The 27,788-nt window shown below is 42.0% G+C and overlaps 1 protein-coding gene across 3 annotated transcripts in view; it reads right to left on the bottom strand.

Moving 5' to 3' along the window:
- The window catches only part of PHACTR1 (phosphatase and actin regulator 1), a 153,595-nt gene that overhangs the window by 52,787 nt on the left and 73,020 nt on the right, over nt 1–27,788 (bottom strand). For 2 of the 3 annotated variants that reach the window (XM_082047135.1, XM_082047134.1), the window contains exons 3-5: nt 25,622–25,702; nt 18,479–18,664; nt 7,367–7,691 (exon numbers count right to left, since the gene is read on the bottom strand). In XM_082047135.1, coding sequence (XP_081903261.1) covers nt 7,367–7,691; nt 18,479–18,664; nt 25,622–25,702 — 592 coding nt within the window. Of the gene's footprint in view, nt 1–7,366; nt 7,692–17,369; nt 17,580–18,478; nt 18,665–25,621; nt 25,703–27,788 lie in introns of all 3 variants that reach the window. The other variant, XM_082047136.1, reaches the window with a different exon arrangement.

Raw genomic sequence — 27,788 nt, 5'->3', positions numbered from 1 at the left:
CTTTTTGAGAAGAAACGAGGACAGAAAGTTCTTCATGACCAGGAAGACATCTAATGGGTTTAAACTGAGTACACTTTAGATTTAAGGTACAACACTCATTAGGGCGAGGTAGGACAGTGCACAGGCAGAAACACTGGCAGCCTGGTACTGGGAACAAGATCTGCAGTGAATACAGTCTCAAGGCTTGGTGGGAATTGCACCAGCTACTCAGATTGACAAACATCTTCAGGCCGGTGTCTGTGTCACCTCTCCACTGGTATGCAGGCAGGAAGGAGAAAAGGCCTCACCTGAATGCAAAAGGTGGAGTAAGGGAGCAGGAGAGAGGAAAGGTACAGATTGCAGAGGAGAGTTGTAGAAAGGCAGAGGGAAACCACGCCTTGCACTCCTTGGGCAAGATGTTGATTGACGAGAGGAAGGGCACAACTATCTGAAGAGGAGGGGATTGGGCATGTAAAACTGGGCTTGGAGAAAAAGAGACATTGGGAGCGGGTGAACATAACAAGAGAGGGAGCTAAAGCCTGGGAGGTTTGTTTGCAAATGGCACAGTTATGTGCTGGGGAAGCAGCAGTGACAATACATCCCTTTTCCCTCCTCGGCTTCTCACTCCAGCCAGGTGCTGGAGATCAATCTGAATTGGAGCGAAAATCATATTTCTTTTGCCACATAAAGTGCGATCCATCATTTCCTGCAGCTTACTAGGTTCAGACCTGTCATCAGTACTGCTACCATCTAGCTCTGTTTATGTGCCAATTTCAAAGCCCTTTACCAAGGAACATATCAATCACAGAATCAGTGAATCGTTTAGGTTGGAAAAGACCTTTAAGATCATCAAGTCCAGCCGTTATCTAACATTGCCAGGACCACCACTAAACCATGTCCCCAAGAACCTCATCTATGCATCTTTTAAGCACCTCCAGGGATGGTGACTCCACCGCTTCCCTGGTCAGCCTGTTCCAATGCCTGACAACCCTTTCCGTGCAGAAATTTTTCCTAATATCCAATATATGTAGGGAAACAGGAACATGAAGAGGAGAAGATCAAAGACAAACATAAGGTGAAAGGAAAAGCCAAGAACAGAACCAAGTTTATCAACCCATTTTTATCTAATAGCTCAAGTTGTTTGTCCAATATGAAATCAGAATGAGAGACTGGCAGGTAAAAATAATGGCTTCTCAGGTTTATTTCTGAGTCAGCAGAAACCTTGCTCTCTCTTAAGTCCCAACAGAGGCAACAGCTGTATAAAAGATGGAGAACATTTTCCCGTCAGACACCCTCTCTATGCCAAAGTCCCATTTTACTTTCCACAAGAACACAGGTGCAAAACCAGGTGTGCTGGCCAAGTTGCACTTCATGGACCCAAATTTGGGTCAGCCCTTACCAAGTGCTGAGTAGCCTCAATTCCATTGAATATATATGCCTGTTCAGAACACCAGAAGCATTGTGCATCTTGAAAAAATGTTGTATTCTTCTCTTTAGATGATTTTCTCCTGAGCCAACTTGAAACACTTCTCTTTCTTCAATGAAATAATTTTGTTAATTGCAACAATTACTCTTGCAGACTAACAATGAGACACACAACTTTACTGGATGCCTTGAAGAGAGGCACTCCATTTCCTTAGTGATAGGCTATGTTTTGTACCACAAAGTATAAAAGATTTATGAAGAATTGCCTTGTGTATTATTTTTGTATTAGACTTCAGTGAGTTTGACCTTTTTTTTTTTAAATCCTAGAAGTAGTTTTAGAATTCGTCAGCTGGATTCTCCTAACAATGCATAAATGCACTACCGTCTTTAAAAACTTTCAAATAACTTTTAAATTATCCATGTGCTTTACTAATTTTATTAACTTCATTTAAAAACATGTTTTCTCTGTAGCCTATTTTTTGTGTAACTCTTTCAAAGACAAAAGGTAGGAAATGAAAAAAAAAATGGAATTAAATTTCCAAGAGGAACTAAAATGCTGTGAAATTCTGTTAACATTGCTAAAAAAACCCACCCCAAACCCATAAAAACCCCTCCAATAGTGAACACAACAACTGAATCATTCACTTAATTTTAAAACAATACATACACAGAAAGTACAAGTTAACTCATTCCCTTCTGGAAGTACAAATGAAAGGAGCAAAAAGTAGTTCAGCATCCAGGAGCATTTGGTGCTTCCCTGTTCTGTGAGGATTTGTGTATGTTACGGAAGAATCCGTGCCCACAGGGTAGCAGATATCAAAGTGGTTCACCCATTTAGGTTACCAAGTAGGTATCAGATGGCAACAAGATTTACAAATTACCACACTAGATCTTTATTTGAACTAGTGATCTAGAAATAGGCAGCTTCTCATCTCATTGTAATTTTTTTTGAATCATCCACTTTCTTGATAATACTACTTGCTATTTTAAGCCCCTCATTTTTCCTGGTGTTTTGTGCTCTTCTTGATTAAAATCAGCCTTTTCCACAGCATTTTGACTAAGTCAGCTGTCTAAGCAAAGCACTTGTGGAATACACGCAGTACTGCAGTATACTTAAGAAAGACGAATCAAGGTCACTGGATATTTCCATTGTGTATCATTTCCTCTGGGTCATTAGCAAAGTCCCCCATGGTCAGGTGGTCTACACCACAAAATTTTGTAGCATTATTTACCAAAAAGCACACTGTTGTTTAAAACAGTCTATTTTAAATCAACTTTGTGTTTTGCAACAAAATGCGAGAACAAAGCTACAGACAAGCAAGTGCTTATTTTAAGAAGATAGATGTATCTTTACACATAGATTTGAATAATTCATAGCTGACCAGTACAAGCACTTGCAATTACTGTTGCATCACCTTTGCATGCTCAAAACAGCAAAAAAGTGACACCAGTGTAGCTTGCAATCTAGTAAGAAAATATTTAAATCAGAATTTAAGCATATGAGTGACTCATGATATAGACAAAATCAAAAAAGAAAAAAAGTGAAATTCCTCCTGTAAAATCTAGTGGGGTAAAAAACATTCACTTCTCATCTGTCATCCCAGGCTCTTTGATTTTGGAACAAAGAGTTACATTTTTATCAGCATGTTTTCAGATCCACAGCACATTCTTCTGTACTTATCAGTTAAAACAAAAATTTGACAAAAAACTTCAAACCACTGCATATACATTTATACAATACAGGCATATGTGTGAGAGACAGAGAGAGGAGGCAGAGCTGTAAATATTAAGTGTTTCTATCCTTAGGCAATGCTAAAGTTTAGACGTAAAGCAATTCTCACGACAAGTTTTATGGGAGATAAATGTTTTCTGACTCAAATACGTTTTATAAGATTTACAAGACACTGGCAGGAACGTCTAATGCATTTCATTTCATAAATCTACAGTCTGAAGCTGATTTGGGTGTCCCAGAGGAACTGGTCTCACACACTGTCTTTTTGGACACCACGATTTTCCACTGCTCTGTCACAGCTGCAACTCCAGCTCAGGGTGAGATATTGCCACTTAACAGCTCTTTACTACAGACGCTGAGCAAACTCAGGGCTTGATTCAGTTGCGAGGTACAAGAGCCCACAGAGTAACTGAAATTAATTGTCACCTTTCCAGACAGACCGAGAACTACATGGGCAAGGCAGAAAACAAGGCTATCTCAGATCAAGAACCCGCCTCTCTAAGTCAAAATTAAAGATACATCCCAGGGGCACGAACAGGTTTCTAAAGCTCTCCTTGCTGCTGTTTGTGATACATGTCTTTTTGTGCAAGGTCTTTCCACTCCAGTTCACTCAGGAGGATGAAACTTTCTGCAGATTTTGGTGGCAGGGCTTATCAGATTTTCACCAACTCTTAAAACGCATTCTTAAATGGTAAAAAAATGAGGCCAGAGTACAGAGTTTTACTTATACTTGACTCATTTCCTTTGGGCTGAAGGGGAAAGTCATTTGCAGTAGGGCACAAATTGGCAACAGAGGTTGCAGAAAAAAGGTTACGTGGAAATTACACTCTTCCCTGTTTCAACTTAATCTATCATAAAGCTGGTAATTTAACAGCAAAAACAGAGGCAAACTGGTAGCACAAATGACATGTCATAATAATCACACTATGACAAGGGGCAGATTGCCCTTCTGAGAATAGGTTATGAATAGATGTTACAACTACCAGAAAATGTTTGCAATCAAAAATGTTAAGTGTGCAAATGAATTTAATGTTCTATAATGTCTGTAATAAAACTGAATAAAAAAATGCAGGAATTAACTGCCATTTTAAGTCATGAGAAAAACTGATATACCTTAAGACATTACATTATTAATATGCACTAGACCTAGGCAAGGCGGTAACATGCAACCGCTCCTGCAGAGGGGAATAGAGAGGTAGAGAAGCTCAGTAGCTTTCTCAAGGTCAAACAAGCAAAATAACTTCTGGCTTCCAGGCTGGTAAAGAGGGACAGCTCATTTTTCTTTGGCAAGCCTCTGGCACATTGGCAAAGCACTGATTTCAAGTATGAGTCTTAAGATGATGTTAGACTACCCAAATTCCACAGACCTTATCTGTGAAAGCAAAAAATCCAGATTGTTAGAAGAGGGGGACGTTTTAGTCTTTGATTCTTTGTTCCCATCCATGCTCACAGTCCCGGTGGAGAGAAGAGTTGTGAGATCTAAGTTTACTGGGCAAAATGTGGAGTTGGTATGAATTGGTTAGGGATTCAGTGTACATCAATAGAGTTTAACAGATCTGAGGAGCCTCCACTGCACCAGGACCAAAGAAACAGACACAGGTAAGAAAAAAAAAATCCAGAAGGCAAAAGAAGATAAAAAAATTAGAGCAGAAAACTCATCTGAGTTTGTCTACGTGATCCTCCCTTATTAAAAGCAAAATACTATTCTAAATAATCCCCCAAATTACCAGACTTGGCAGCATTATTAGTGCAACACCATGGCAATTACTCTATAAAGTTGTAGGATTCTTTCATTGTAAAGACTAAGATCAGCAAAAATAAATGCTGCCAATGAACTCTGCATTCCCCAGAAGGTGCCTCAGAGACCTGCCAGGCTCTCTCATCTCCTCAAGATTATTGACCCAAGAGCAGTGACCCAGTACATTGTTCTCTTGGAAGGAACAGTAAAGCTCAGGACGCCCCTGGATGACTTGTGCATGCAACACATGTGAGCAGACTACTAAAGTTTAAATAGAGGAAAGCAGATCTAGGATCATTTTAGTTTTAACAGGCCCGCAAGACTTCTGGGCTGAAGTGTTCAATGACAAATACTGCAGTATAATTTCTGTTGGTTTTAATCCAGATTTTATACAATTAAGGAAACAGAACTACTGTCAAAAATAATAGAAAACAGTGGCATTTGGTGCAAATAATCCTCTCCCAAGTTAAAGACATGTTTTAAAAACCTGTATAAATCTTCGAAAAAAGTTAGCAAATTTCCTAAGATCACAATGTGGCTTGAAAGAGCAATTTAAGAATTTAACAGCAAGTGTTAGCTCCACAGACCTGTAAATACTTTCAAATAATTTACCTCTACATAATATGAAAATAACAATCACTGTTGCAGAGGAAACTGTCATAACCGATTTTCTCTCTTGTGAATGCGAACGTTATTGATTTGTTTTGACAAGGAGAATAATTGAAGTACTCAATACTTTATTTCATGATTGAAATAATAGTTAATCAACGCAAAAAGCCTATGAAAAAATCAACTGTCTGCAATATCATGAACTAGGATTCATTTTGATTTAGAATGTGAGATATCAGTGCCACAACCTTTTCTTATTTTTTTCTGCAAAGGGAGGCATCTGCTTCATATTGGGAAATGAATCCTTGCTTATTCATTTTTTAACAAGCAGCAGAGCTTCAGCTTCAAGTTAATAGTCAAAACCAAACAGCATCGCCTTCTTTAAATCAGCTAAACATATCTGCAGACATAAACATGATGGATGTCAGGAAATTGGAGCATTTATTGCTGTGGGGCAACAGATGCCACAGTGAAGTCATACTCTGAGAGATGTCACTGGGCTCAGGATAACAAAGTGCCTTCTGCACGCAGTGGTTGCCACACTGTAAGACATCCGACCTGTGTTGGGAACCTTTGGGAGACACCAGTCACCCTCTGTACTTGAAGCACCGAGCTTTGGGGTGATGCAGATGCATCTGATCAGCCCTGCTGGCAAAGTGAGAGGTAACTGGGTCGTCACTGCACATAGCGGGGGCTGTGGATGCTCTTCCCAATCCTACTGCTACAGCCCTTTTACTGATGGGACGTGGAACCTCCCTCACAGCCCAAAGTGTTCTCCCCCAGCAGAGAATTCCCCCATGCTGCAGAAACATTAGTGCTCTGATGTAACCGCGGAGGTCTTGTTATCCTGATACTAAAATAAGCTGACAGTGTGGGACAGCCCTGACTTGGTTTTCAAGCAATAAGGAGAATCTGCCATCCCTAATTGAATTATTCTTAACCATGCGCTACACCAAAGGTAACATTATCACAATGAGGCATGGGGGCAAATCATTAGGCATTTTGTCTGTCAGACCAAATATTTTAGCTTCTTGTCTAACAGAAGGATGATCTGATGCTCCCAGAACAAGCTGGCCTCAAACCTGCCCTTGGTACTAAATAGAACATGTAATTTTTTGGACTACCTTCCCTGTTCTGGGACTTGCTCAATTTTGCAAAGCTTGCTGATCTTGCAGTCTAGGAGGACAGCTTGCATTTATACAACATGCTTCACTTACTATTCGAAGCAGCACTCAGAGATAACCACAAGTGACAGCAATAGAAAACAGCCCCAAGGTGGGTAGGGCTCTTCTGATCACATGTACAACCTTCCGTCAGATGCAAATAGCTAAGATGGTAGCTGCTGTGAAATGGGTCACTTACTTACTTTAAGATCAAACGCATAATTTAAATTAATTGAAATAATTGAAATAGTATATTAGAACCCCACTGAGTGACTTGTAAGAAGTCCTTATAGCTTGTTTCAAGCTAATTGGTAATACTTATCAGTATGGTTGAGTGGCACATTTGATTTGTTTCTTTTTTTTTTTCTGAATTTTCTAGTCTCTTCCCCCCACCCCTGCCTTTTTTTTTTTTGGCAATCTTCACATAAGCAGAGCTTTGCAGCTATGCACTCTGCAGTATATATTGCAAGCTAGGCAGGTCCTATTGACATCTTCTCCATTGGCTGTATTATGTACCTCCTTGAACAGGGCAACGGAGTTCAGAAAATCTGGTCTTTTTCTCCTTTCTGCCACAAACTTGTCAAACAAGCCTGGAAAGGCTCTTTCTCTCTCTGTGGCTGGATTCAAGTACTATCAACATAACTCAAGTGGTGATATTGATGCTGCGATTAAGAGGAAACAGTGCACAACGACAGGTAATTTAAGCAGTTGATCCATTACCTTTCTAGCCTCTGCATGGTCATGGCTAGCGTTTTGTTCAGTTCCTCTATCATCCGGCACCCTGAGGGGTGAATGGGCAACGTGCTGGAGCCAGAAGGCAGGTGCTGGCTGTGGCCGCTGTACTGGAGCTGGTGAGCTGCCAACTGGGATGGCAGGACAGTGTGATGGTGCTGGGTCAAAGGCTGCTGGGAGCTCTTCTGCGTGGAATAGGATGAGAGAGAGAGGTCTGGCCCCCCTAAAGGCATGCAAATCATGACTTTCTTTGGAGGTAGTGGAGGCGACAGTTTAACTGGCATACAAGGCAGTTTCACAGGAGCGCCAGGATCTAAAACAGAAGAAAGAGAGGCCCTGGTGTTAATTTTCATGTCAGAAAGATGGAGATCAGAGTATGTGCCTGGGTGGGCAGGTACTGAGCTTGCTAGTCGAGGCAGAAGTGTGCACCCCTTCCCTGCTGTGACAGACAACTCTGCATCGTGTGTGCTTAGCATGCTCTTCAGAAAAAATACCGTTGTTTTGCAGCACTTCTGAGCCTCACAAAAAATATCCCAGGGCTGTGCATGCCCCTTAATAAGCACGTTAAGCAATGCTTAACAAGGCTTTGGCATACTTTGACGTTTTAAAGCTCTAATGCTCCAAAACAGTCCTGTGAGGTAAGCGTGATGTCTCCCGCTTAACAGGGATGCAAATAGGGGGAGAGTAATTTGGTGTCTGAAGTTACAGGATGACTCACCACCATCACTGCTGGAGCAAAAGCTCAGGGACTCCTGATCCTTCTCAGGCACTGCAGTGCAATTACTACAAGACACATTTCTTACAGCTTTGTAATACGCAAAACGTCTGGTGTTAAAAAATACATTATAGGGCAAGAGAGAAGAGAAATAGGGTTTGAATACTGAACAGGAGTGGCCTGGAAAAACAAAGGGTACAGGAGGAGAAAACGATAAAGGGCAGAAAATTGTTACGATTAATGTATTCTTTTACAGAAGACTTGGCAGGCACTTTTCTCTGGACTCAAGCACTGAATTTTAACCTTTTTAACTCTAGGCAAGTTCATTGAATCACACAGTTGACCTGCCAGGCAAAGGCTCCCCTGCCTTCTATGGGAAATCAATGAGAGGTCCACAGGCAAACCCCTCTGCCAGGATTCAACTGTAGGATGCAGATTTTTGGAGTTGCACTGTGGAATGTTTTCAGAAGGGAGAAAAAGTAATGGGAGGGCTTGTCATTCCCCAAATGAGTGTGGGAAATGGTCACAACGCATGCTAAGAGCAAAAATGAAGGCAAGTATATTTGCTGTGAGCTGCAACTGTGAGTTTGTGTTTAGGAAGAAGGCCAGGCCCTTTCCACCCTGGAATACCACAGACATTTGGCTCTGCAAGGCAGCTCTATGAGCAAGGCTTGCATGCTCTTTGGCCTCTTGCTGCTTCAGTTCACTCTTCTTGCTGGAACACAGTAAAGGAACTGAATGGCCAGAATCTTCTTTTGACCTGAGAAAGCCTGAGAGTAAGATGTTGCTCTCCAGATTTCAAAGGTCATCATCCTCCTAAGTGAGATCAGATTTCTACAGATCTTTTCCAGATGGTTCTTTTTAGCATTAACTTTATTCTTTTCTCCCTCCTGGCCTATTCTGGGTATTGCCTATACTGGTAGCCATATCTACTAGCCATGGTGCACAAGGCTGACACTAGGACTTCCAAGCACTAACACTTCTACTAACAACAGTAATGTGGAAGAAGACCTTGCATGGAGTCAAAGCTCAGATATGACATTAGACTCGTAGCTCCACTGCATCCACAGTATCCACTTGATACTAGTATTTTTACTACGCTAGGAACAATGCACTGATGGTAAGTCTTCCCTTTATTCAGAGGGCTTATAGGCAAAAGACACAGGAGTGGCAAAGGGTGTGCAAAGATGAAATAGAGGCATGGAGAGAAAGTCGTCTTCCTGTGTTGCAGAGTGAGAGAGTTACAGAGAATAGAAAGTCTTTTGGCTTTCAACACAATATCATAGCCACTTGACATATTGACTCTTGAAGGCAAAAATTCTTCTGATGGTTCCATCAAGGCTGAAGTCTACCTCATGGAATTGCCAAGCCACAGGGCACTGCCCTCTCCTCTAAAGCAGATTGTCTTCTGTACAGTAGAAAAAAAAGACTTTCAGGATTTTCTTTTCAAGCACAGGAAGGTCTCCAAGTTACTGTGTTTTTCTTATACACACATTATCTGTGTATATTTCCTCTTTGTATCCTGCATAAAAGAACACACCTCTTCAATAACAGGTAAATAACAGAAAGAGTAAATTGTACAGAGCCTTGAGAATAAGGCTCCTATGGGATTTATAGTAACAAAGTGTTTTCATACATTTGTGCTCCAGGCAATTTCACTTCTAGAGCCGGTCCTGAATTACAAAGACTACACTAAGATCCACACATCCATTTTGAAACATGCAGGTTTGACTGTTGGTTTTAGATCCTTTGCTGCTGCATCTCCATTAAAGTCTTCATCTGACAGTGCCTGTGCCTGGATGCCCCACTGTTCTGTGTCTGATGTAGCGGAGTCATCCTTAATGGTGAATTCAAAGAGATCCCAACTGCAGGCACTTCTTGCTTCTGACAAAAGAGTAACTGGGAGTAACAACTGGGTTTGCTGCCTTCTGTGATTCTGAGGATTAGAACAATATCACATGTTGGGAGTACAAGTACAACATGCCAAAAGGTTCAGGTATAAAGCAAACAGGAATTCTTCACCTTTTGTCTAAAATATATTGAAAATGTCTTTCCTTTCTCATGCAAGCATTCATCTAGTAGAGTTGTGATAGAGGCACTGCAGCTTTGGAGTTGCATGGGAGAACACACCTAGCTTAAATGTCCTGAGCAACCACATAATCCATCATGAATCAGATGTGTATACTCTGGTTCCCTCCCTCCACAACAAAGGCACAGACCTTTAGTTTCCACTTGAATTTAAAGAAATCCTTCACATGAATGTGTTTTCAGTGGTACCAGTGCTGGGCGACTCCACTGGGCACCTGCCAAAAATATTGCCTATTATTTTTAACGTAAGGCTTTATTCAGACCGACTGTGTTTCACCCAGGTTCTTGAGCATGTCTGAACATGGCCCTAATACCTAAATAGAGCCTTGAAAATGAACCTGAGCCATTAAATCTGCTTGTCTGCCCTTCACCTTCAGGAGAATTCTACTTGCCTATTAAAAAAATGGCTAAAAGGAGAATGACTGCAATGGGAGAAGATTTCGATCCATTCATTCAGAAATGTGTCAGTATATCTTCAGTGACAGCAGTAATGGAAACTTCATATTGCAAGTTTTACTGAGCAGTCAGAGTGTGCTGAACAAATGGGGCCTTGCTCAAATCCGTGGGCTCCAGGCATGCTGTTGGGAACTGCACTACCACCATCTGGAGTAAAGGAGACAATAACTTGTCCCTGTGTGTAAGAGTGAGATGACTGAGTTTCACAGTTCTTTCCTTTATTTGTTTTGATTTCACAATGCATGTGATGTATGAACCAGGGGTGGAAACAATTATTGTCCCATGGAATGAGACGCATGGAATATCCATCAGACATGGACATCTGTAGATGAATAAGCTGGACAGGGGAAATATGAATAAGGAATCTGTGATAAGTGTCTTCTCAGTGGAACATTACCAGAGTCTTAAATCATTGCACAAAGCACTCATATGACAGAAGAGAAGCAAACTGCGTGAAGCCAGGTGTGCAAGTCTGATTAATTTCTTTTGGCTGAGGTTCTTCATGCTCAAGAGAATAATGAGCAATTTTGTGAGATGTTGGCTCCCAGCGGGGTTGTGACCACTCAGGACTGTGCATGGTTAAGTAATAACTGTGCCAGAATTGATGAAGGAGTTGTTAGACATAGAAACCTTCCCACTGATGACGACAATATGTTACTTAAGAGACAGTTGTGGATGCCACAATATTTGCTGCACATCAGACAAACAGGTCAGCTCTTACTCCTTCCATATAGATAATTTTGCCAATACCTACAGTTGCTGCATTTCCTTTTGGGTTTTCAGGAGATAGAAAAGTGTACTTTTATTTGCTGCACAGAATGGTTGCTCATGTATGTTTTTTCTGATGTGTTTGTGGTGTACTGGAGCTGTACAAGTACACCGAGTCTGATGCTTCCTCACCACTGAACATGTCTGGAGAGTTGGCTGGTACGTGTTGCAGATATAACTGTTGCAGACAGGGTGCTAGGAAGTTCTGGATATATTGCAGTGAATACTGCTCCAGCAGCACTGCTAGAAAAGCTCTTTAAAATCCTCAAATTCTGTCCCAGCACAACTACTGCATGGATAAAGAGGGCACGCCATGGGAATCATGGGCTGTGGCAGAGCTGGCTATGTTTGTTATCCTGCCAGTCGCAGAAAAGCTCTTTCTTGACTCCTTGTGATGCCAAACAGGAGCCAGTATTGTACCCACCATCAAGGAAGGCCAACAGCATCTTGGGTTGTGTGAGTAGAAACACAGCCAAATCATCAAGGGATTATTCCCCTTCTATTCAGCACTCCTTAGGCTGAATCTAGATTATGGTGCCAAGCTTAGGACCTCCCAGGAAATACATCAAAAACCCAGAATGAGTTGAGCAGAGGGCCACCATAATGGTTGAGAGCTCAAGTACCTGACCTGTGATGGGAGGCTGAGGGGCTGGGGCTTGTTCAGCTTGGAGAAAAGATAGCCTGCACGCAGGGAACCTAACAGCAGCTCTCCAGCACCTATGAGAAGGTCATCAATAAGGTGGAGCCAGGCTCTTCCCAGTGTTGCATGGTGGGAGGAGAGAGACAGTGGGCAGAAACTGAAACAAGAGAGGTTCAAAACTGGATTATAAGGACATCGTTTTCTCCCATCAGAAGAGCCAAACAGTGGAACCAGTTTGCTCAGACTGGTTGTGCAACTGGCATCCGTTGAGGTTTGCAAGACCCAGATGGATAAAGCCCTGAGCAACCTGGTGTGATCCCACAGCTGACCCTGCCTTGAGCAGGAGGATGGACTAGAGACTTGCTGAGGTTCCTTGCCACCTGAATGACCTTATACGGTAAAGAGTTACTCTTTAAATTCCATCCACGCAATTAATTCTGTAAAGTAATGTGCAAAAAAAATGTGTTAAAACCCAGCATGGCTTGTTGATATAGCTTCACCGTGGAAATGAGGTGATGTGCCTGATATTTGCTGTAACATTTGAACAAGTACCTTCTACTTTTACAGGTCTTCTCTCCGGGAGTCACTTGTGCCTGAACAGCGGGAGCCTCTTCTTTTATTTCAAAGAGTTTTTGAGCAGATTCATAAAGACGAGTTAAAAACTGTTCTCAAAGATTTGCCACACATCTCCTGCTGATGGCAGCAAGATCTGCAGCCATGTCTTCAAGGAAGATCTGAGACAGAAATTCTTTGCTGTTCTTCTGCACCACATATGCATCCAAGGTTCAAGTTCAATTTGAAGAATACAAGCAAAACATGCTTAGCCTAAAGGTTGGAAAGTACAGCTCTGCATGAACTTCCGTGCAAAGCCTTGAAGGGGGTTCCAGAGATGAGAGGATTTCCTGATACCTATATGTGCTAGGTACTCCCCTCCAGGTACCAGCTGGCAGAAGAATTATGGAGAAAGCAACTGCATCAGGGTCCAGTTTCCTGTGAGAACCTGGTAGGGTGCTGGTGAGGGAGATGCCTTTGCTCTGCTGCCTCTTCCTCAAGCACACAGTGAAAAGAGAATTGTCCATTGTCCCCCATGTGAATGTGACCTGTCTTCATGAACATGGCCTGCCAGATCAGACAGCAGGAGGTAACATCACAGAGGAGGAAGCTTGTGCATAGTGGCTTGGCTTCTGAGACACGTGTGACTGTTGGGTTATAAAATACTGCAGAGAATATTTATTGGATATATTATAGTTGTAAATACTTTTATAATGCAGTAACTATTAATCAGCTGTGCTGTGGCAATGCAGCAGGACACCAGGCGTCTATGTTTTCACAACTCATCCTTGGCCTGTCTACAGTATCAGAAGTAACTTTTGGGGGCTTGTAGCATTTCCTACCCTGTTGAAAGTTTGCCTCTAATTATGAATTAGCTCTTACTCTACGGAGACATAACTAGAAGGCCCAGTATCAAAACTAAGAATGTGCTATGCCTCTGCTCAAAATCTTGAATGAAGAAAACAAAAGAACACAAAAGGTTTTGCAGACCTTACATACAATAGCTGAGTAGCCAGATAGAACCGAGGCTACACCCTAGTGCAATATTAGGCTAACTTTGGGCTCAAACACACTCAGTTGTTGCTGAGATCCCAGCTGAGTGGCATAGATTTTGTTCTCTGATGTTTTATGGGGCTTTATAGGCTACTGGTGACTAAGTTGTTTGAATGGAAAACATCTAATTTCAGAAAACATCTGTGCTGGTGAGAAGTAACAGCTTAATGAATCAAGATCAAACGGAGCTTTACACCACTGGCGTATGTTGTCTATCAAATCAGATATGATCAGTGTTCTTGTCACTTTTGGCCATTAGAGATTTTATTATAATCTGGGGACTTTACCCGAACAGTCCAATTAAATTTGGTTCCACGTGATTATTTTGGTTGCTCCTACATTTTCAACGAAGTATGGAGGCTGCAAGTGTTGTCCTAAATGCCTGGGTTCTGCATGTGTATACTGGAGAATTAAAACGATGAAAGAAATTCTGTTTGTGAACGTTGTCCAATAATAATCCTGCCTGAAGACCAGTAGAATGCTCACCAGGAGGTGACTGGCCAACAGGAAACACACAGCAGTGAAACAACGGCATCAAAACTGTTACGGATCTTGGTTTTCTCACAGGGTTGCTGTCTTCTAAGGCTGCACGGGCACTTCCACGCCCAGTGCTGTGATAGGGATGTTCCCTGTGGAGGCAGCAGTGCCAGGAGCATGGGAGATGGCATGAAGCAAAGCAGGGAGCACCTTCTGCAGCGGTGGTGGCACCACTCCCAGGGGCTGCTCTGCGCCCATTCCTGCACTGTCCTCTCCTGACAGCACCTCAGCCTTGCGAAGAACCATGCCAAATCTGTGTGATTTATATTTGCTAGAGGCAATTCACTCTTCCTGTCGCCTTTAAAACAGATCCTTCCTTTTCATTCTCCTCGAAATTAAATGTGCTCTTACATGTTTACTTTAGGCCTGCTCATTTATGTGCATTTCTTATTGAGGGAAAGGCCAATCTTTGTCTTGGCACAGGCAGACAGATGTCTGAAATGGTCTACAGATGCTTTCAGGGGTAAGGAATGTTTCTTTTCCATTTCTAAAACCTGTATTAAGTCCTTTGCCAAACCTGCAAATCAGTCTTCATGCCTTTACTGAAGAATTTTGAGATAAGTTCACAGCAAGAAGGTGGTCAGACTCAAACAAAGCTTTTCTTTCCTCAAGTTTTGTATTTGAAATATTGCTCCTTTTTTTTTTTTTTCTGCTGACCACACCTGTAGTGACTTTATATGTTCTCAGTTGTGTTTCTATAAAACATGTTTTTACCAAATAGATATGTACACACAAATATAAATGTATCTTAAGACAGAAGTTGAGGCGCTTCTGCATTTTCAAATGTGTACCTGAACCCTTCACAAGATTGCAACTCCCCTCACAGTCTTCTTGAACAGAGCTACCAGACCATTAAACCACTGTCAGTCTCCACTAGCCATGCCCAGTATGTCTTAATCTGCCCTTCAACCTTCTCACAAAATCTTCAGTAGAAAAATGGGTATGCAATAAGAAGAGAAAGGTCTTCACCCGAACTCCAGAATTCAGCTTTTACTTGTTTTCTCATACACAAGCTGAGGATGTCTCTGGAGTAATTAGTAAAAGAATAGCATTAATTCTGCTTCTCACTGATGAGGGTGCTTCATTAGGATTGATTGCTCATTTCCAAAGATTATACACAGCTAAAATAATTACCAGTGGAGAACACAAGGCACTGAACAACACATATATCCTCTAGACCACCAAAGTAAATGGGCCCTTAAGAATAAGTTTAATACTTTTATTTATAAGGTATGTATAAATGAGGCTTTCAGTTCTACCAGGAATAACTGTCAATTAAATTAGGGTCCCATGACTAAATCTGAATCTCTGTTTCTTTTCCGTGAAGGTTCTGCATATGCACGTAAAAGAGTCTATATGCCCATACAAGAGTTTATGTAGGAGGCCACTAAAGGTCATCACAAAGTAAGAGAAGTCACGGTTCTGTTTCACTGGAAAGGCATCACCACCAAGCAACTGATTTATGCTGATATCTTAAGCCAAATTCTACTTGACAGCTGCAAAAAACCCCACCAGAAACATCCATCCTTTGATTCTTCTGCTACTTCTTGCAAAAGGAAGGCTTACGAACAAAAGACATTTAGTACCTGATGTTTTTCCTATGCTATTCCTATTTTTTTTATTTCCTCTGTGTTGGCCTCATTTCAGGGTAGCTTCTTGTAATTGGGATGGAGAGTTGTAAGAGACCATAGGAAGCTGGTTTTGTCCTCTAATTTGTCCACTAATAGTGCCGCCTGGCTTGCCAGGCGGCAGAACTGCCCATTCAATTTGTAGTACAAGGCAAGATACTAATCTTTATGTGTAGACTGTGGCAGGTAAGAAAGTAAAGAGATTCCACAAAAAATGAACAAAACTATACAGAACAAAAATGTGTCGTCATCCAAACAGAAACATAAAGAGACTACGTAGAGATATGAGAGAAAACCAGAACATGCACTTTCCTAATGAGCTCTTTCCTTGTATATATATATATATATCTATATATATATATATATATATGTATATTTATACACCCAAATAAAATGGGTATTAACTGTCAGGAAAAACAAACAAACAAACATCTAGAATGCATTAATGTAGGCTGAGCATTTCTCAGATCAGCTCTGAAAACATCAGGGCAGCATTAACACAAGAAGAGCAACACAGTGAGTAGACCAGTAGCTGCTCCAGTACAGAGTTCTGTGCACCACAGCTCATCTTGAACTTAGGATTTTGAGGTGCTGCCTCCTGAGCAGCATCTGCAATTATGAGCAGACTGTTCAGAAGGTGTAGGCAAGCATTTAGGGAATCTTTTTTTTTGGTCTGTGTAAATGTAGCAATCCTTTGCTTCAGTGGTCTAAATGAGAGCCTGAAGAGAGGAGACAGCTCAGGTAAGATCCACTAATCCACCTTCCACATGTATCTAGAGCTTTGAATCCCAAAGAGCCTGGGCAGTTGTAAAAACACCTTGAACACACAAAAAAGAGCCTGTATTGTCTACAGTTGCTAGCTGCCATGCAATGAAAAATAAACTGCATCACAAACTGCAGGGCACCAAAATCCTGGTTGCTGGGAACTGGAGCTGCCCATCATCAGCAGGACTCAGCAGTGGGAGGGGAACAGGCAGAGCAGGGGTGGAAAGGGCGAGCAGGGAAGCAGAATGGCAAGAAGCCATGGGACAGAACGGTCTGTGTAAGGATCAGGGGGCCAAGTAAAAGACAAACACATGGAAAGATTCAGGGTGTGTGCAGGAGAACCTGCCCAGATGGCTGTTGAGGGGAGAAGAAACAAAGGGCAAAAGGAGAAAGCAAAACTCTCCCTTTTCCCTCAACCCTTTTCTCATTAAAGGCATTTAAAAATATTCTAGCATTTTCCTGATACTTCCTTTCCCATCAAAGCATATCCTGCAGTTTTTGTAGTGATGGCAAGTCTTGATGAATAGGAGGAGGGTTAGGAAACGCAGCGGCGGTCTGAGGTAATTAGAGCTGGGAGAGGAAGTGCCCTAAAGCAACCTTGATGAAGTTATACCCTGAAAATGCTGCGTGTTCCTGCCCCAGGTACAACACAGATACATCACCAGTACACACAACAACATGTGCAAACAGTGTTACAGAAGGAGGAAGGACATCGAGAACCTTGCTGTAAGGGCAGGTTTTTCCTACAAGGGAAGCGGTGGTGCCGAGGGTCCAGGAACACCTACTTACCAGTTAAGTGGCTGGCAATCCTGGCAATAGGTTTAGGTGGCAGGGCAGGGGGCTGTTTGAGGAGGGACAACTGTTTCACTGGGGTGTCCTCATGGTCTCCAGGGAAAGCTGCAGATTTTTTGGGGGGAAGTAGCAGGACTGGCTTAGCTGTAGTAGGATCTTGGGAGAGGAGGATGCCGGATTCATTGGATGTGGGGCTCTCTTCAGACACTGGAGGACACAACCACATCATAGACGCAACAACGTTATGAGCAAAGCAGCGGCGGATACAGCCGTAGTAAGACAAGAATAACAGCGCACCAATGCAGATTAAGAACGACTAATAGATTGCACTCAAACATCATATAACATAGAAAGGAGGAGAGAAAGAAAGAGAGAAAAAGAGTAACACACATCAACACAACAGCCAGATTTCCCATTACCTCTGACAGAGCCAGTTCCCTTATGCCAGGCTGGGACGTATTCCCACATCTTGAACACAAATCAAGAGCCTTAAAATGTCACAGTTGAGACGGTCTGTCACCACAGCTTGCTCAGGATCAGATATGTTAGCACGTAGTCCCTAAACTTATCCTATACACATAAAAGCATCTCATGGGGCCTACTCCATTTCAAAGAGGCCGCATAGCTGTGCAAGATCATGGATGAACACTTCTACCGGTCACTTTTCCTCACTTGACCTTTGTTTGCAACTCTCGGCATGAAGTGATGCAGAACGAGGAGCTAACCTAGATGTACAGCGCTGCCGTCTCTCTGCGTGGGTTGGGGAAGAAGCCCAGAGAGCTTCGCCTGGGTTTAAAGTGTGGGCAGCTTTCTGCTCTAGAGTTCATTGGAAAAGCTGAGATGTAGCCAGAGAGATAAAAATATACTCTTACATGTTGACAAAGTGCAGGTTACTTGTATAGAAGTACATGTTGCTTCTATGCCAAGTCAGTCAAAATTTCTCATGGAGCATCCAGTGACAATCTGTATGCTGTCACCTCTTTCTCCATTGGAAGACTTTGATCTTCAACAAGGATTTCTCAGGGCTATACACTAAATGTTAAAAGTCAAAAAACTTGTTTCAAACAGCTTGGAGTATCTACATCATAATGTAAACAAGATGTTACCTGTCCCATCCATGATCTCTGTGGTTGGGAGCACCTCGTATGAGCAGGGTTCCACAGATGCTGGAACTGACTCCAGTTCTGCTAGGGCTGGCAGGGATACCTGGCTGGAGCTCAGCACTTGCCCAGAGCCCAGAGGCTGCCCATTCTCCAAAGCTCCTTCTTCATTTGGTATGGAAAGTTCCCCATCTGTTCATAGTCAGAAGAAAGCAGAATGACAACAGAAGACACATAAATAAGATGCACAAAGAATTTTAAATGAAATCTGCTATCTCCATTAGCTTGCTTGCAAAGGAGGAATCTGAACTGAGATCTTATACATACACAGAAGACACAGGGATAAGGATCAAATCAATATGGTTTGTATTTCAAAAATACAGCTTGTGCAGAGCAATTTTATGAGATGTTTGACTGTGAAGTTCTGTTCACAACAGTTTCACAGAAGTCTGATAGCATTGCACTTGCCTTAAGGGGTTATTAAGATCTGGAAAAGTTCTCTCGAATATTTTTGGTGATCCTTTGCTTGCCCTAGGATGGTCATTATGATCCATGGTCTAAGCAGGATGAATCCTGACCATCCTCCACCCAGGGCCACAGGATTCATTTTCCCTTTGTTGAAGCTGGGAAGTCAAGAATGAGAATGGGCTGGAACTGAAGCTATGGAGCTTTCTTAAAGACTACTAATATACATAGTATATAATTTATAATATCTTAATAATAATAACAATAATTATTCTCTTCCCTTACACCAATTTTTATGCTATAAGGGAGACAGGCATAATCACAGAACTATGTCTCTATTTTACACTCAAATAAAAACATCACAGCTCCCAGCATCAAGATTTTAAGTCAGGGAGAGAATAATTTTTATAGTCACCTGGTGTCAGGTCTTGATATTGGGATACAGCAGATTCCATTTAGAAAACTTGTTTTTAAAGTTATTAATAATATCCCCTCTATCTGAGCAAAATTTCTGTAACAGCAGCTGGTAGTTTCTTTCTTATCAAACACCACTTCACTTTAGAAATAATAAAGAACAGAAGCGAGGGATCAGATCATTCTCTGTGGTGTCAACCCACATGATTTTTATCTCAGAACTTGTTATGCACAGCACTCTGGTACCTGGAGGCAATGACTACATGGATATCTCAATTACAGTTTTATAAACGAAAGCGTTCAGCCCCTATGGTTATGAGTGGAAGCCTGGAAATATAACCGGAATGCGACCTGTAAAGCTAACAATCAGCATGCACATAAATGGAGCCTAATTTTACTACGCTTTTAAATTACTTTTTAAGTCAAATGAAGGATTTCGGGATCTGGTCCTTGATTTTTGGGCACCTCTGATTAGCCATATTACTGCTCAGCGTACTGAGTAGAGATGTACATCATTCAAGTGAGTGCACATTTTCCCCTCACAGGGCTAAGATATGCAAAACGCTTTGGAAAACAGTACTGAAAAGAGAAAAAAATGCCTCATTTAGGCGCTAAAACACAGCAATTAACAAGTCTGAAAGTACGTTAGCTGATAGGTATTTAGAATTGTGTTTCTGCCTTTTAAAGCTTTGGTACAGCAAGTGAAGATGGTCTCCTGCTTATTTTGGAATTATTAGAAATACCAAGGTCTTGACTTTCTTGTTTTGGTTGGAGGCTTTTTGAAGACCTAGAGAGCTATTACGGTTCACAGCTACATCATACTAGACTGAAATTCGACCCATGGCTTTCAGAGCAATCAACGGATCTGGCTAAAAGGTGGCAACATTAATCAAAACTGAAGGCTTTGGCCAGTTGCTCGCAGCACAGCCTTCTAACCGCTGTGGTCATTCAATACAAACCCATTTATTTCCCTAGGCAGCAAAAATCAAACAACAGCTCAGACAGTACTTAAGCTGAATGTTTTTTGACTTAGCTGTTTGGGTGGAAATGCTATGTATTCTGTGTTTGCTCTGGCTCCCTTTTATAAACACACACCTTTGCATGTGTTTGGGATAGGGGCTGCTGTTGTCCCAGTTACCTGGTTTCCTGAAAGCAGAACCATTTCTTATGCAGAGCAACTGTTTCTTGAATGATAGGCAGTGATTGTGTCCAGCAATATTCATTAATTCAGTGCAGGACTAAATTTGACCATAACTGTAAGCAGACAAAATGTATGCATGATTAAACCAGTAACATTTAGTTTTTGGAGGGATGTCTGCACATTTTTAATGAAGTTGGATGCCTATCATAACATGCTGAGACCCTTGAAATCTTACTGTCTTAAATGCGCCCTGCACTTCTCAAGGTATATTCAGCATGATTTAAGAAGATAGCATTCAAGTGATCCATTGCAGATTTACAATTGGAAAAAAGTAAAATGAGAAAATGAGAAAAAAATTACTTTTTTGTCATAATAACAAGCTTTCTGTACTGACAGCATAACCTCTTTTAATCTTCCCTCTGAATATATCCAGTCTTCATTTAGAATGTAAAACTTGTCCTTGGATTTGACTGAAACCATCAGACGTGACACAGAATCATGACTGAAATACACACCCTAAATCTGATCTCACTTAAAGGAGAGCTACATGGGGAGCTGCTCAAGTACACCAAACAGATCAAAGATGCAGATGAAATAATTTGTAGAGTGAGGAATCTCTTAGTGTGAATCCTGGATGAGAGAGGCACACTTGACAACCAGATATAATTATTTTTAAAGTACTAAAAGCTATTCTGGTTAGCTGACATACAAATGAAAGGAATCCTGGTAATGCAATTATTACATATACATGGATGAACCAATTAGTCTTCAGGAACTTGCTATGAGTTTAAAGTTAATTTTGCACAGTGATAACGTATGTAATATTTTGTTCTCTCACTTGCTAAATCCTTTGCTGTGTTTTCACAGAGCCTGCTGCTACTTAGTGGAGAATGCATGAACTTTGATAATGCTGTCTGAGTGTGCATCTGGACAGGGGCCGGAGGGAGCAGCCCAGCCTCTGCAGCAACAGCACATGAAGGCTGCTCTTCTGTTGCTCAGGAGGCTCCACACACCTCAAGTCACTGAAGAAACAGGACCTCAGAGGACACTCCCTGATGGAGAGGACTCTGCCCTGACACTTTGATTCAACTTAGCACGTGAAGATAACAGCATGGGGTGAAGGCCCAGAAATGCGCAGATGATGTGTTCAAAACATGTGGCCCCTAAGCATGGTTTGTACTCCTGAACTCACCTGCCATTTCCACCTGCAGGTACTTTTAAAAAAATTGCCTGGTGTGAAGCAGCCCACAGTGCATCACACTGACTGGTACAGACCAGTCCCTTTGTTGCTTCTTTACATCATAGCTCTGCCTACCTTCTCACCCTGCCTTTTCACTCCGAATGTCTTGGACTAAGAACTTCTTGCATGTCTGAAAAGTGCCACGCTCGTGCACTCCTTCCACAGACAAAGGGCTAAGGAAGTCAAAATGGCGAGAGTTCAAAATCCTGGGGTTTTCTCCACCTTGGGTTGTCTCCTTCAGTATTTGCCTGCTCTCAGGTAAGACTGTCCAGGCAAGCGTTCTCCATGGCAAAGTCTAGGAAGGGCAGATAAAAACTTACGTTCTTCTCTGCCATGGCCCCTATGGGTTAGGGGATGGAAAACTGAGTGTTCCTTTATGTGGTCGAGACCTGTCCCAAGGGCTGTTTCCCAGCCGTGGTAGCCACTTCAGTCTCCAAGCAGACCTCTGATTTTGTGGGATCCCATGAAATTTGAGACAGGTTGACATATAGATGCACAACCTGCTTCTGGAGGGGTTCAAAACCTTTCAACATATGATTTCACTGCAGCACAACTGGCTGTGTGCTGTTTGCCATGCCTTCCTCTTTGCTGCATCACCAAAGCCACTTCTTCAAAGTTATACTCACATACTGCCAGAAAACCTACCTTAGCATGCAAGTGTAACACTTCCAAATCCTGTCAGGATTTAGGTAATTAGGTCTAAATCCATAATTTTGATTACATGGAGAGTATAAAAATACAAAAGCATGAAAGATGGAGAATGTTTATGCTTCCTTGCAGAACAATTGAACCATCACCTCTGAAGCAAGCAGTCAGTACACACTCATATTTAGAAACTTCTCAATACAGGAAATCTCATCTATGTTCAGATAAAAGGAGAGGTATCAAAATCCTACAAGTAGATTTAATTCTTTGACTGGCACCATGGGACAGTGGGCAGTTCTAAAGACAGATGCTTTTGGGACGGTTACATTCTTCATGTGAAAATCAAAGTCATTTTTCTATGCGTAGGAGCAATGGTATAGCAAAAATGTGAGTTCTTCTAAATGCTGTGGTAAGTTCTGAGTTGCAGGTGGAAGCTGTTTTTTTAACCTCTTGGCACTGCCTGCCCACAAACTATTAGAACAGCAGGTGCCTCATCAGATACTTCTTCAACTTACTATTTTTCCAAAAGCACACACTATTTGAAAAAATTACAACCTTTGCCTACGTTTTCAGAAGACTCAAGTCACAGAACCCTGGAAATGGAAAATGACAGAAACTTATTTGGTCATGAATCTGGCCCTTGCCAAGAAAAGAGCTCTCTGCAGTTCAATCTGGAGTGGTTTCACTTGCCTAATTTAAGTTTGGGGGTCACTGAAGTGCTAAAAGCATTTCTTGTTTCCCAAATATACCAGGCGGAGCACAGCGACTCTCCCATGTGTGAACACTGTGACTTACTGCGCTCCGCTAACTTTCACCTGCTGGGTGACATGAACTCCTCTGACAAGCCAGCAAACCCTGAAGCAAACAGGTCAGAATGTCATTTTAAATGGCAGGCAAACTAGCTAATTCTGTTTTTCTTCAACACCGAAGACATGATAGAAACAATACTAAGCACACTGCAAACTCCAGAATTTTTGGTCTTGGGTCAGTCTATCCATATTCAGTCTCCTTTGATCTGTATGGACTTTTTTTAAGAAAGAAAAAGCCAAAATTAGTCGCTCAAGGGCTGATTCTGTCTGCTCTGTCCACGTCTCAGGAAAGGGAGACAAAGATTTAACATTACAGCTACACCTACTGCCTGTGCAAGATGCCTTGTGGCAAGGAAGGTGCTACCATCATCAAATAGAGCTTTCTGCTACGAAGTGCTACAGTCTGCTGTATTTTCTTGAAGGATTAGAGATCACCTAACAGGAATTACAAGGAAAATGTTACTTCTGCTTAAGGTTTGCAGTAAGATATAATATCCTTTATTAAAACTACTCTCAGATTTTTACAGCACTGAAGGAAATATGGCTTTTGCTCTACAAATACTGCTTTACTCATATCCTTGTATCATCAAAGCTACTTGACCATTGCTACTATACTTGTGTTATTACCACTTTCTTCTCTGCCCTACCTCTTTCTTTCAAGGAGGGGTACCAATTCTTAGCTTTCTCTGTTTGCAACCAGCAGGAAAAAATGTAGGATACTGGATGAGAAGTCCAGCTGTTTTGCATTGTAGCCTCCCTTCTAGCATCACCTAGCCATGAAAGAGTCTGATGTCTCTGCTTTTTGCACTGGAAACAGGATGAAGAAGCATGTGTTTTGTACCAGCCTTTTCTGATGTTATAAGATGAAAAATTACTATAAAGAGGAATTTATTTTTTTTTTCTTTTCCGATAGGGATCTCCAGACAGCTTAGCACCTCCTTCACAAGATGACACAGAAGATTACAAGCTAGAGCATTATATGATAAATTGAGAAAGCTGCAACACTTTGGTAGCGATGTGGAGGGCAGGGTCAGGCCGCACAGGAAAAATTTTTCCTGGGGATGTCTTTAGGTATGAGTAGAGACAGGTCAAAAAGAAGCTACGTGTGGGATGTGAGGTGGGGATGAAGGAGGGCACACCCCAGCCAGAGCTGTGGCTGAAGGTTGACTTCTGAGCTGGTTGGTGCACCAAATGTGGAGCTGTGCCCTGGCCTCCTCTGGGCTGCGACACCCTTGGTGTGACAGCCTGGACCACGGGGATGCCTGTGTACCCCATCTGAGTCGCACCCCAAAGCTGTGAGGAGTGCAAACCTTTCGACAGGTGTTGTTTTTACCCTGAGGTTGCGTCTAGGATGGCTTCCAAGGCAGCAGGCCATACTGAAAGCACAGGCAGCATTAGACCTAAAGGACTAACAGCATCTAAACTACGTAACAGGTAAAAACTGTATAATTTAATGACAAGCAAAATATTTTTTCAGTTTTGTGATATGTTTTGTCTTTTTATTTTTTTTTTTTCCCCACTTAAAAAAATAAACTGTTCTGGTTAGTAGATTTTTAGATTCTCAGACTAAAAAAGTAGGTACCAGATTTAAATGCTCCAGATGTTATGAGGTAGACCCTATTTCTAGTATCTGTGAAAGTTTATAGCTTCTACTAACTTCTGATAGGTTTTGTACTAGTATTGTTAAAGACTTTTAGACTTTGAATTAATGAAGCTGTAAAGCACAGGCATAGGTTCTATTGAAATTAAGAGGCAACTTCGGCATGTCTTCATATAATTTACTGAATTAATTGCCTTAGTTATTGACAAGGGAAGCAGCAAAACAAACAAAAGCTGTGGTTAAAGATTCACACATACGTAATAGATTTCAAATATGTGTTGCATTACCAATGTAAAACAATTGTGTTTGTAAAACAATGACGTTTTGCATAAAGAATACATTACCAACTCAACAAATTAATTATCATGAACAAGGAATTGTTATGTCTATTGAGCTGTTTCAAGGGAACGTGCACTGTTCTGTGCTTGCCAGTATCCAAAACCTTTAAATGCTTCTCTTTTCCACAACAGCTAATCCCGGAATGACTCAACCAGACATTGCTAACACGTGCAGGCACGGACCCACTCCATCTTCCCGCTGTCTGGATGCCTCACTATTTTGCAGCAAGTGATTCCTGCACATGCCTATGTTTTATATTTCTACTGCTTTACATTTCCGATTAACTTTCGGTTTTATTCGCCAGGTAGCTATGACATGTACCCAATGGGGAGGACCAGCCCATGTTGAAATAAAAAAGAGATGTTTGGAGAACTTATTCTGCACAGTCCTGCGATTCAGGACTGTATTCCCAGCTCTTAATGTTACAAAAATGTACTCTCTAGCCATTAAACTATATGGGATGTCCATTTAATGTTGTGAAAAGAAGAACACTTACCTTTATCAAAAATTTCTTTCAGCACTCCTCGTTTTATAAGCTCCTCCCTGCTTTGCCTCATTGATATTTTTCTTTCCAAAGCTGCAAGCAAAGAAGAAGGGTCAATATAAATAGAAAGGAAGGGAAATGATTGTTTTAAAAGGCTCTATCCCTCTTAAGGCATTTAAAAAAAGCTTTTTCTCCTCTTCGAGTCAGCAGCAAATTAGCATCTCAAAATAAAGGCCTCTAGCAGTCCAGAGAATCTGCCCGCTGCTGTAGCGCAGCTGTTATTGACAGAGAGGGCTACAGACTGACCGACTGGAGGGCATGCCTGCACTCCCACTGCCTAATTCTGACACAGGACCAAAGCATTGCTGTGGAGAAATTAGAGACAGCAAAGGGAGAAAAAGGCAATTAGTGCAAAAGCCGGAGAGGGAAAGGTAAGAAAGGAGGCAACGTGAAGGATCACACCAATGAAAGATGTGGCCATGGACGGTCCTCAGGCTATGGAAGAGGACTTGGCACCTCTGCTGCCCTGAAAGCCAAGGCTTGTTTCCCACTAACTCCAGTGAGAGCAGCGCAAGGTGTTTGGGACAGTAAAAAAAAACGAAGAGAGCTGTTTAATGGAGCCTTCTCCTCCCTGGAAGGTTTTTTTCCCCAAAAAAGTGTAAATGATGGGAACTCTATGAGAGCTACTGCAATCTACACCAGGTCTGAAACGCTTGAGTCCTGTATTGCCTGCTTGGAGACCGTGGTCACGGAGGAGGCACGATGACAGATAGAAATTACATGTTTGTTCAGTTAAGCAGTAATTAAAACAATGTCCAATTAACTAAAATACCACAAAGGACTTGCATCCAGGCAAAGAGCTGAAAGCCAGCAAGCAAGGGGCAAGTGATGTGCAGAAGTGGCTGCGACTGTGCGCGCTCTGTGAGAAACAAGCCTGTGCCTGCCAAAAAAGAGGCACCGTCAAGGGCGAATGGCTTCTGCCATATGCTCCCCTATCAGACCCGGCACAGATGCGCACACACACACACAGATGAACTGGGACTCAGCATCTCCAGTCTGCCCAAGGCAGATTTAAAGCAAAAGAGGTTCTGAAACCCCCTCTCCATCCCTGAAAACATGTAACCTTTCCTGGCACTGCTGCATGTTGGCTCTTCCCGCAGGGGTACAGTACACTTGGTGAATTAGCTCTGCTTATACTGACACACTGCACTCATTGCAACTTATCTGCTGTCAGACACATACAGCTTAGCATGAACAAGGCCAAATCTGCTTCATTCTTTTCCACAGGATAAATTTAGGTTTCCCCGTTTTTAAATCAGTTTTGAACATGTATTCTTCAGGACAAAGAAGCTCAATAGGTACAGTCAGTAGCTTATAAAAACCCTGGTCTCTCCTTAACATACCCTCTGAATTTCAGCATCAATCAGAATTAATAGCAGGTCCCTTTGCTGATGCACAAGACCCCACGCCCATTAGCCAGCCACACGGACAGTTTTATTTTTGAGGCTGTTAACGTACAAGCCACAGCATTTTCCAGAGTGCCTTAGCCCTGTTTGAAGAAGGGCTTTAGGCACCTCACTGACTTTCAATGAAACTTTGATTTCTAAGTTTCTAACATGCTTTTGAAAAGAAATACCCAACAATAAGTCTGTGGAGTCACATTGCAGACCACCCCCCAACCTGCTTCTTCCCTGCACTGAAGGGGCCTTGTTCTGGTATGGTATTTAAAGCTTTTTTCCCATCCTCTGTGAGAATAGCTGCCCTTAGCCCCCCCAAAGAAAGCCAAAACAAGCTGCAAAAAACTCCTGAGCTTTCTCCCACCAAAGAAATTGTTAAAACACTGACTGACCTTAAAGGGCAATTTGGGAGTACCCAGCGCCTTTTCCAATAGGTCTGGGAAAGTGTAATTTTCTGTTAGTGTAAGCAGAAACAGCACCCAGTCTGTCCCAGCTTGTTCTTCAGTGGGAAATCAAACTGGGTGAAACAGCAGCAAAGCAGCAGTTTCTGCATACAGACAGCAGCACTGCTCACAAAACAAAGACACGGGCAAATACTGCTATTTCTGTACTTCACCTTAAATAGCTAAGTAAGAGATCCACATTTTAAATACAAATTCACTTGGCACCCACCCCGGTCCACTGTCTCACCCTCCCGCCTATGTACCAGCTGGCACTGCTGC

Source organism: Streptopelia decaocto (assembly GCF_964273445.1).
Source record: "Streptopelia decaocto genome assembly, chromosome: 2".
In the NCBI taxonomy this organism is placed as follows: Eukaryota; Metazoa; Chordata; class Aves; order Columbiformes; family Columbidae; genus Streptopelia; species Streptopelia decaocto.
The sequence above is the reverse complement of the archived record's forward strand: the minus strand, read 5'-3'. Positions and strand labels throughout refer to the sequence as shown.